The 11419-nt window shown below is 39.9% G+C and overlaps 1 protein-coding gene across 1 annotated transcript; it reads right to left on the bottom strand.

Annotated features, from left to right (window-relative positions):
• Positions 1–947: 947 nt before the first annotated feature.
• On the bottom strand, positions 948–2691 carry LOC100760745 (cysteine-rich PDZ-binding protein-like). Its single transcript, XM_035441725.1, has 2 exons — positions 2686–2691; positions 948–1274 (listed from the first exon to the last, which is right to left on the bottom strand). Exons 1-2 carry the CDS (start codon positions 2689–2691, stop codon positions 966–968), a joined length of 315 nt encoding a protein of 104 aa, XP_035297616.1. The 3' UTR covers positions 948–965.
• Positions 2692–11419: the final 8728 nt, after the last annotated feature.

Genomic DNA, 11419 nt, shown 5'->3' with positions numbered 1-11419 from the left:
TATGTTTTATAAAAAATAAAAATCTTCCACAAACATCATTATAAAAATATCAACTTACCTTCTTAACAATATACTCATTAATTATACAGCAGAGAAGTGGGGTTTCATTTTTTTTTTTTTTTGCCAAATGCTTGTTTTATTGATTTCCTGGGTGGGGCAGGGTGGGGTGGTGGAGAGGATTAGAAAAGGTTTGTTTCCAGCTTCAAAGGACACTCACTCCCAAGCAGACCTTCATCCTTAATACGTGTGAACAGACACTATTCCTCCTGCTTTCAGGACACTTGAATTTAAGATGATGTGGACAGAATGCCTCTCTCTGAAATGCAGTGCACTCATCTGGACAGATGGGCACTCCATGGGCTCTAGTTCACAGGAGAAAGGGACTGGCACTTAAGCTTCAACAACAAATTTACAATAAAAACAACGCAACTTGTTTGACTTGTGGCAGGACTGATTACTAAGGGACCATTCAGCAATAATGGTCTTGAATATTTATAGCTAATGAAAATGCATTTAACCAAGGGACTGTTGATCCTAAGAACTGTGACATTTGTGAGTAAGGAAGGAATTCTAAGTCTGGATGTCAAATTTAGAGTAAAGTATCAGTAATTTCACAATGCAGTATCTATAAATAAAATACATGGATCAGAGAAGAGTTATATGAGTAATGTTAAAAAGAAAGTGCATATAGAACCCAGGAATACCTTTTCTGTTAGTTAATTTTGTCACTTATTCTAGTTCAGTAAAATGCTCACAAGGAAAATAACCTCTTAAGACAGAAGCCTGGTTATAACATTGCTGTTCAGAGCTTCATGATAGCAAATGCATGGATATTGATCAATTTCCCTGCTTTAGACTGATACTCATCTTGAAGCAGGTTATTTTGTAAGATAGAACATCCATGTTATACCTTGAGAAGTCAAGGCAGAAAGTCCAACTACAGGTCAGAGGGTTCACGAGAGCAACTAGACAGAGGTCTGTTTGTAGTTTTTGGTGTCCAGAACCTTTTTGCCACACATGGCACAGATGCCTTTTTTGTGAGCACAGCCTTGACAGTAATGAGAACCGGGCTGGTGTACAGAACTTTTACGGATCCTGCAAGTGGAGAACTTATTCTTTCCATATGGATCAAACCTTGCTTTTCTCAAAGTCAATGCTTTGTTTTCATTCAGCTTCCTTCCACCACTTTCTGTGGTGCTCCATGTATCATTTTTCCATGTATCTGGAGTGATAACGGTGCTGATTTTCTTTTCACATTTTCGCACACCATCCTTCTACAAACTGTCCCCTCAACAGCCTAAGCGGGAGCAGCTGCCAAAAGACTGAGAAGTGAGGTTTCTTGAGAAACCTATATTCACCCTTTACAGTGTGTTTCTCTCTCTATTGTTGCCCAGCCTTAAGTCATACTAGAGCCTTTTCTTAGTAAACCCCAGCTTTTCTCTACTACATAAGTTAAAAAAGCAAAACAAAACACCTACTTAGATAAGGCACACACACCCACCCAAAAGGACAAGGAAAGAATATGATGCCTGTCCCTTTGTGTTTTGACAACATGCAGATATATCTTGGTGAGGACACAGTGGATCAGCATCCATGTTGGTTTTGAGGTTTTATGAGACAACTCAGCAATGAGCTTGTCATTGCTGAAGTGGAGACAGGTAGGCTTGTTCCTCTTTAAACTATGGCTAATTCTCTCCTCTCTGTCTGTCTAGCATCAGCTTCTGCTGTGAGTCTCAGCCCAACTGTTCTTTCCAGACTCTTGAGGTCAGGTTAGACCCAGTAGTCATAGGCAATGAAAAACAGATCGTCCACAGAGATGCTTGAGAAGGCTGAAGGTGTTGAGGGTAACTAGTCCACTATGAAATCGCCTCAAGGAGATGACTAATTCATATGCCTTTGTATTCTTGAAACCATGACACAGTCACCAGCATTGAAAAACTAAGGATGGCCTGAGCACATGGACAGGGTGTGAACAGAGGTCCCAGCTGCTTGCCGTGTCCTAGTTTGCATCTACAGAGGCATGGAGAGTCTGAGATTCTTCAACTTCTGTGTCTGCTTTTGGACACCATAGAGTGAAGAGTGTGTGATGTGAGAATCATCTGGGGTTGCCAGGTCCCCCAAGACTCAAACAGAACTGGCAAAGCCTCAATCCCACATCCTGTGGGAAGCCCACAGCCCTGCCCAAAAGTGCTGCAGACTCTGTAGAGTGACATTCCCAAGGTCCTCTCTTGCTCAAATTTCCTGTCCTGTAGATCTCCCTATCTCATCCTTAGTTCATCTCCTGCCAGTGTTTTCTTCTCTTTGTCATGTGTTAGCTTACAACCATCCAAACCTTTGCTCAGCTTCACCCAACTCACACTAGTCAATGGGCATAGGCAAGACTGTATCAAGAGGACTAGAAGCAGCTATTTGGCTTGTGATGTTTTGTTATGGCAGCTCTAATGAGCAGGTGAGTTAAGAGAAGATACACATCCTCTCCCATTGTTGCCCCAATAAATACTTCCTTGGATGACTTTCCCCTCTGTCATCCCTGGGCTGCCCACTGGAAATGTTTCCAGTGTCTCACACTTTTTTGTGTACATTGTTGATGTCTAACTACAGTATTCGTTCACTTCCCATACAAGACATTTTATCCATCTCCGAATCATACCCTGACCAAATCATATCCTGACCTACAGACCATACCGCCATCTTTATGAACCAGCATGCCCACCTAGACACACTCCTAAGAAGACGTCTGAAGTTGATTCTTAAGAAGCAATGTCGACAACCAACTCCAACAGGAACTGCATGGGTCTGGGATACAGTGGGGGAAGATTGGTAATGAGGCGAATGAATTTACTATGAAAATACTGCTCTTATCTTACATGTGATGGTCATAAGAAAGTGCTGAGCCCAACATGCTCATATTGCCTTCATGGAAACGTGATTCTGAATGAGACCTGAGGGCAGCAAATCTCCATTCTGGACACAACAACAATCTGAGAGTCAATGTATTAGCAGGCTCTCACTACACTACCTAAGTCACCACCAAAGGCCTTGTTTATTCTTTGAAGAATACCCATTTTGTGCAGTGACCCATTCCATCCATGGTGACACATTATCTCTCGTCCCAAAACTGTGTCCCAAATATGTGTGTCCCTTTAAAATTCATGTGTTGAAATCAGTCCTCAATGTAGTGGTCTTAAGAGTCGGGGCTTTGAAAGTCAACATTCCAGGTTCATGGAGCCTCAAGTAGAGCATTTGTGACTTTGATAAAAGCTACAAAAAAAAAAATCCTTCATCCCTTCAAGCATGAACACAGTAAGAAGTTAGCCATTTGTGAACTAAGGAAGCTCCCCACCTCACCCCAGACATCAAATCTGCTGGTACTTGGTTCATGAGCATCTAGAGTCCCAAAATGTGAGCCATAAACCTGTTGTTTATAATCTGCCTGCTTTGTGTTATTTTGCTACAACTAACCAAATGGACTAAGACACTGTATTAATAACTTTTCTGTTGAAATACCATGACCAACGCAACTTACAGAAGGAAGGGTTTATTTGGGCTTACGATTCCAGGAAGATGTGTCCATCACCACGAGGAGGAAGGGCAGCAAGCTGCAGGCTCAGCAGCTGGAGTAGAATGCTGAGCACTTTCTTCTTGAATCTCAAGCAGGAAGCAGACAGAGCACTGGGGATGGCACAATGTTTTTTGAAACTTCCAAACACCTCCAGTGACATACTTCCTCCAGCAAGGCCACACCTCCTAAACCTACCCAAATAGCACCACAAACCTGGGGCCAAGTGTTCATTCTCATTCAAACCATTGCTGCTACCCAGGAAATATTCTGATTCCTTGTAACCCATTTTGTTCATCGCATTTCTCCCAGGAGGTAATTGGTATATTGATAAGGGTGAATCTCTTCGATGTCCCCTTCTGTTCTCTGGTGGGTGCTTGACTATGCAGCCTCCATGCAGCTAGCCAGTGGGTGGCAGGACAGACCAGAGGAGAACCTGGGTCTCCAGTGAAATTAATGAGCAGCTGTTCATGAGGTTGTAAATGCTTAAGCTGTTCAAGCTAGTTAGGACCAGACCTTAATGTTGTTTATCATTGAAAACATTCAATATATCCAGAGCACAGGATTCCTTCTACAAAATACGGATTAGATTGGATCTGTACCTTTCCAGGAGCAGTGGGGGGTGTTTTTAGTTCTCACAATAATTAGAGGGAATATATCTTATGATGTATCAGAGTATTACCAAAATAATTATTATTGCACATTCTACAAATTCTAGAATGTTCTGCAATACAGTTCTGACAGTGAAATCTTGATTATAACATTGAATATGTCTAGAATTTAATTCCATTTGTAGTAATATACAATAGCAACCTCTTATCTGAGGTTTTAGTTTTCCATGTCTTCAATTACCCAAATTAATCACAATAGGAAAATAGTAAGTGGAAAATTCTAGAAATAAGCAATTCTTAAGTCTTGAATAATTTTATTACAATGTATTATTATAATTACTCTAAAGTTAATGTGCCTAAGGTATACAATAAACACTGTAATGGATGTGTACTGGGAAAATACAGGAAATATATACATAGGGGTGAGAACTATCCTTTGCAGATAATGAAGTGCTAGAACAAGCACCAACTGTCTCAGCATAGTCTCACTCTGTGGGCATCACAACATCTGGGAATCTTTCTTCCTTCATTGCTGGAGTGGTTCCAACACATATGCACTCTTGGAAAGCTGTTTGGCAACTGCAACGTTGCTGGATGTGCAGCAGCCCCCAGGAAGCTGTTCCCTTTAGCATTATTGCAATCCAGATGACACTACAAAACACCCGCCTGACTTCCAGTGCCTCCTGGGAAAGCACTACTGAGCAATTATAATGGATAATTATGTCAATTTTTCAAATATGTTTTCAGGGGGGGGGGCTATATCATCTATTCATTTCTTCTGTGGGATGTCTCAGGGTGTTTTCAAAAGACAGTGGTAGTGGTGATGGTCCTAAAGATGTATATGTGTAAAAACTGGTTGAATCCTATCTGAGTCACCTGATCCCATCACATTGCCTTTGCTATAGTGTGTAGGGAAGAGCTTTGGGTCTGACAAAGTTCACAGCCACTTGATTAGGTCTTTTCCCAGACCAAAAAAAAAGTCCCCCCAGTTACATCACTGTTATATGAAGAATCTTGAGGTAGTGGCTGTAAACAGGTAAGCAACTCGCCAAAGTTATGTCTGCATAGAGCGCACAAGTTGACATTTTGGGGTTTAAACTTCTATTCAACTTTGCTAGATGAGAGGTTCCATGATAGCCACAGCCTGATTTGTGAGTGAAGGATCATTCCTGTGCAAATAGACAGAGCATCCTCTTGACTTGCCAAAGATAGATTTTAAGAAATCCAAGTGTGAAATCACTTTCAATTCCCTCCATGCCATTCTCAGGTCTGAACATTCCATGCCACTTTTAGGTCTGATGCCAATTAGTTTGTAAACTCTGTTATTCCTGTATATAGTTTGCATTTAGAGACTACTGCACATTAGACTCACTGACCCTAGAGACAATTGTCTGCTTCTTTTACACCTCCACTTTTAATAGACTTATATTGGTAGCTTGAAATCAACAGTGGAGGTAGTTTAACACCACAGAAATGGGCAGATATTACATACTGGGACTTTTTACCCCTGGATAACTGGTTATGAAACATGAAGAGCACAAAAGTACCCAAATCATAGGTGACACCTCTAATTGTCTGTTCCCTAAGATGTGACCAGATTTTGAACATATATCTCTAAGGTGGCAGACTCCTGTTTCGAAAATAGCACACTAACTATATATTTCTTTGAAGACTAAGAGTCTCCCTCTCTGTGACCAGACTATATCATACAATACCCTTTTCAGGAGGAGGTAAAAGATTTCCAGAAGGTGGTGGAAAGGTGAGCCTGAATAGGTGAGTTAGAGGAAAGTGAAAATGGGAGCCATCTGTGTTGTGGAAGGAAGCATGAATGTGGTGTGTGAGTATGCGTGAATGTGAGCGTAAGTGTGTGTGAGTGTGTGTGTGAGTGTGTGAGAGTGTGTGTGTGTGTGTGTGTGTGCAGTGATGGGAGGATGTATGGTACATGTAGTGGGTGCACGTGTGTGCATGTGTGAAAGCTGGCTAGAAATCAAAGCTAACAAACTCTGGCTCCAGCTAAGAGGTCTAACACAAACGGGCCAATTTCTGGAAGTTCATTAGCACTCTCTTACTGAATGGGGCTTGGCAATGGGCTTGTTTTCCATTGGCATGAGGCATTAAGAAAGGAACTGCCAACATATGTTTTAGCCAACCAGATTGTGATCTGGTTGCCCCACCTGAATCTCTTGCCAACCCAGCCTTTGCAATTAACACCTGGAAATCTCCAGGACTGGGTGGAAAGCAGATAAAAAGGCTCAGGGTTGGGGAAAACATGTGAAGGGGCTGGACTCATAAACAGACTTCATTGGCAGCCCTGTAATGTAACTAAACCTTATATCATGAGACAGGGAAGGATGCCCTGAGCAGGAATAGCCATGGCAAGTATAGAGTCTCTAGCACCATAGGACATCCCCAGCCAATAGAATACTCCCAGAGATCTCCATGCATCTGGGGCTTTGATATAAGTGTTGAAAGTGGAAGAGTGTAAGTGTTTCTCCTACAGCCACTCTGAAGGATTCTCTGCCCTCTTCCTGTCAGTTATCTGCTGTCCCCAGCCTCCCTCAAGTACACAGTCTTCTGGCTTTCTCCATTTCACTTCAAACCCATCCTAGAGCACGGTCTCAGGTCCACAGACTCTCCCTGCTAATCTCAAACCCATGCACATTCAGTCAGAAGGGATACTGGTCAGATGCAACTGCATGGCTGGCGTGTCATTCATCAAGGCACACCAAGAAAACACACACACACACACACACACACACACACACACACACACACACACACAAAAAAAAAAAAAAAAAAAAAAAAAATCCAAACTGTTTGTTAGGCAAGAAGACCTCAAAAATTCCATGGTAGAAATTGTGTAAGTTGTGTTTGTTTTCTAACCTTATAATACATAATTATATTATAATATGTATTACAATTTTAAGATCTATTTATTTCATGTGCGTGTCAATGCCTGTATGTATATATGTGCACCATGCGCATGCATGCCTCTAGCCTTCTGAGGACAAAAGAAGGTGTCAGATTTCCTCAAACTGGAGTTGTAGGTGTCTGTGAGCTGACCTGAACCCAGATCCTCTGCAAGAGCAGCAAGTGCTCTTAACCACTGAGTCATCTCTTCAACCCCTATCACAACTTTAAAAAAAAAAATCATCATCATAGCTTCTACAAAATAAACACATCAGTGTTTTTTTAGCATCTTTAACCAGTGCAGTAACCAATAAGGGGTTATTTGCAACTGATCAAAATAAGAGTTTAACAAGGATGAAAGAGAGCAGTGGAGGAGGAGAGGGCAGACAACGGCCATCCAGAACATGTTTGCATATTTCAAACTTGTCAAGAATTTCCCATTTTGTGTGTGTGCATGTCATTTTTATTGAATTTTTGTATCCCCAGACAAAAGCTACTTGTTACAGCAAGAACTCAACAATAGCTATTTAACTAATTTTGATTTTTTCCAAAAATATTTAGAGAAACATGTTTACAAAGAAGGATAAAATTATGGGTAGAAAACAGGTCATCGTATCAAGCAAAATAAGCCTTCCTCAGAAAGGCAAGTGTCTCCTGTGTTCTCCCACAGCAAAACTAGATTTAATATATATACAGAAACCAGGTATGGTGGTACATACATGGCATCCTAACCTTGGGAGACAGAAACAGGAGAATTCCCACAAGTTTGAGGCTGGTCTACATAGTGAGTACCAAATCAAGCAGAACTACATAATAAAACCGTGTGTCAAAAACTAACAAATGAATCCTCAAATCCATTTGTGAGGGTGAGGGTGTGTGTGTGTGTGTGTGTGTGTGTGTGTGATGAAACCAGGAAGGAAACCATGTTGGGGAAAAAAGTCTAAAAGAAGGGGGAAAGCAAGGGATGATAATGGGGAAATAAATACAAATACATATTTTTATCCTATATGTGAAAAATATATTTAAATGTATATCTAAATCTGCCAATTAATATAGCATGAAAGCTATGGGGCAAAGGGAACCAGGGGAGAGGACAAGGAAGGCTGGATGGGGGAGGGAGGTGAACATGAGAAAAGTACAATGATGTGCTTATATGAAATTGTCATAATGAATCCCATTAACTTTAACTAAAACACATTAATAAAAATAAACACTGTTGCCATAAACAAGTCACAGTAAGTGAGGGATTTACTGAAGCAATTCTGCTCAATTCTTTGAAATTCTGATTGTATGCCAAAAACTACATGGTGATCCATAATAGAAATTAGTTAATGATCCGTCACCTGTCAATCTAGATTTTCACTAAACTAATTAGATTTTATGAAAAGCAAAGAATTAGAAATAATCTCCTTGTTATCCTTATCTGAGTCATTACTTTCTCAACAATATTCTGGTGCCCCCGGGACCTGTTACCCCAATACAGTGCTCCATACTTAAAATGGAGTCTGATTCCAGTGAGCTGGTTTTATCTACTCAAGTGTCTATCTTTCTTGCTATCTATCTGTAACTGGCACATATAGGATTAAAGCAAAAACCTAACAGGAATCAAAATCAAAGAATGAATAGCTGTCAAGAATAGGCTTACTATAAAACAAACAAGGCTCAAGTTTCAGGTCCTTGCTTGTGGAATTTCTTCTGTGTTCATCCTTGATGCCAGAGGAAAGTGTCCATAGAAGCTTGCTACTTGAATCATCCTTAACACCATGCCCATGTGTTCACAGATTAAAAAAATGATAAGATAAAAGTTATAAAAGCAAGATCCTTTAATGCCAATGAATTGAGGTTTTTGCTGCTGCCTCTTAGAATCCATCTAAAGAAAACTGATGAACTGTTCCTCGTAGATAGATACATTTATGTTATTATTGCTACTTATTCTACTACACGGATGTTATTTAGGAATGTCTCTGTGGTGCACCAAATGGCCATCCAGTAGGAAAACCTGAAGATGCAGGAGCAGAGAGGAAGGTGATCACTGGAGCACCCAGCTGTGCCTGGTGGAAAAACAAGCAGCTCCAGCAGGTACAAATTCAAACCCTAGTTGAAGGACTCTTTCTCCAATCATCACTTACATCTCATTGCATACCCAGGCTTGTTAGCATCTTGTCACAACCAAAGTTCATTGTGTCTTGTTTTTTTTTTTCTTTTTCAATTGAGTGACATAGTGGATAAGTTGTGGATACATTCTTACAGTGTAGAAAGAGGAAGCATCCAGGATTTCTTTAATTTTATTTATTTTAATTACATACATATGTGGAGGTAGGTTTACAGAGGTACAGGTACCTGAGTATCAGAGGAGAGCATCAGATCTCCTGAAGCTGGAGTAAAGGGTAGTTCCCACATGGGTGCTGGGAACCAAGCTTGGGTCCTCTGAAACAAGCATTATGTGCTCTTAACTACTGAGCTATTTCTCTAGTACCAAGAGGAAATATTTAAATAAGTGAAGTACTGGTGTGGATAAATAGGAAGTGTCTTCTTTTATCAAGCCTAAGTGCAGTGGAATTAAGAGCCAGGGTGAACAAGGCCTGAGAGAGCAAATGGAGATTATGCTAAACTGGAGAACTGAATATTAACCAAAGATTATTCACAACATTCAAAGTAGTTTCACCAAGATGAATAGATTCTGAGTCAAAATTATGAAAAGGCCAGTGGGAATTTAATCAACAAAGGCTTAAGAATTGTACAGACATTCTGTCTTGTTGATCTGAGACAAATTCATTACATTAATGAAAATAGCACCAAGGAATTAAGAGTTATAGGAGGTTATTGTCTTGGACTTAAACTCCTTTGTTGGGCATTAACAGACCAAGAAGAAAAGAAAGAAAGAAAGAAAGAAAGAAAGAAAGAAAGAAAGAAAGAAAGAAAGAAAGAAAGAAAGAAGGAAAAAAGGAAGGAAAGGACAAAGAGGTAGGATGAGACACAGAGACAGAGAGAGATGGAGACACCAAAAGAGATTCTCAGTAAAGTTCCAGGACACCTAGTTGAAATGAAACTGTGTACCTGAACTTCTGAGAATTATAGGTAACAACTAAATTTCCCAAGCATGGCATTTTTCTTTTCTTTTCTTTTTTTGGTTTTTCAAGACAGGGTTTCTCTGTGTAGCTTTGGAGCCTATCCTGGCACTCACTCTGAACTCACAGAGATCCGCCTGCCTCTGCCTGCTGTTTGCTGGGATTAAAGGCGTGCACCACCAACGCCCAGCCCAAACATCACATTTTCAATCAGAGTGCTAATGAAGTCCTCCTGCTTGAATCCTAATGCATGAGAAGTGGCCAACTATCAGATGCTAACTAATCAGCATTTTCTCTGTCAGTCTCCAGGTCCCAACCCTTCAAGGATAGTATTGAGATGATTTACACATCTTTGTTTTTGTCTCTGCCTTCTTCAGCCTTTCTCTGTTTGTAAAATCAAACTCAGTCAGGCCATGGTAGTATACACATTTAATCACAGCACTTGGGTGGCAGAGGCAGGTGAATCTCTGTGAGTTCGAGGCCAGCCTGGTCTACAGACTGAATTCCAGGACAGGCTCCAAAGCTACACAGAGAAACCCTGTTTTGAAACAACCAAATAAAATAAATAAATAAATAAATAAATAAATAAATAAATGAACAAATAAATAAATAAATGAACAAATAAATATATTCAAACTCTCAGGCCACATCAGTACATATTCTGTTTTGTAAGTCAACATCCCCTGATTCTAGAATTGGAAATAAATGTAATTAAGATCTTCAAATGTTTTTATTCTTGTCTTTGGGCAAAGCTCAGAAGGTTGGCAATAAGAAACTTTTAGTAGAAGAATATGGTTAAATACATTTCACTAACATGAAAGTTTTTGATAGATGTTTCCCCACATTTTGACAACAATCATAAAATGTTCATTATATAACCAGGATTGAGTTGAAACCAAAAAGTTGTTTTTTTTCTAAATATTAAATAACAAAAATTAATTTTATATTGACCACTCTAAAAGGATATCTGAGTTATCTTTCTATTATCTCTGTAGGAGATGTACTAACAACTCTTGTGTGCCAAGGAGAGGCTATGACTAAAAAGGACACAAACAAATAGTGGAGAATCATCTTGGGGATTTGTCAAGAGCTGATGTAATTTAAAGAATTGTTCGTGGTTTGTAAAAGCTATACTTTTGTTTGAAAAGGTCTTATCATATGACTTTCTGTTATCTGCAACTGTCCTAGAAGAAGAGAAGCAATTGAAGACAGACATTTGTGTCTCTCAGACTTTGTCTATCAGACTACTGAAACAATGGAGTTCCCCAAGT

This window comes from Cricetulus griseus, chromosome 3 (genome assembly GCF_003668045.3).
Source record: "Cricetulus griseus strain 17A/GY chromosome 3, alternate assembly CriGri-PICRH-1.0, whole genome shotgun sequence".
In the NCBI taxonomy this organism is placed as follows: domain Eukaryota; kingdom Metazoa; phylum Chordata; class Mammalia; order Rodentia; family Cricetidae; genus Cricetulus; species Cricetulus griseus.
Note: the sequence above shows the minus strand (reverse complement) of the source record. Positions and strands in the feature narration are given on the sequence as shown.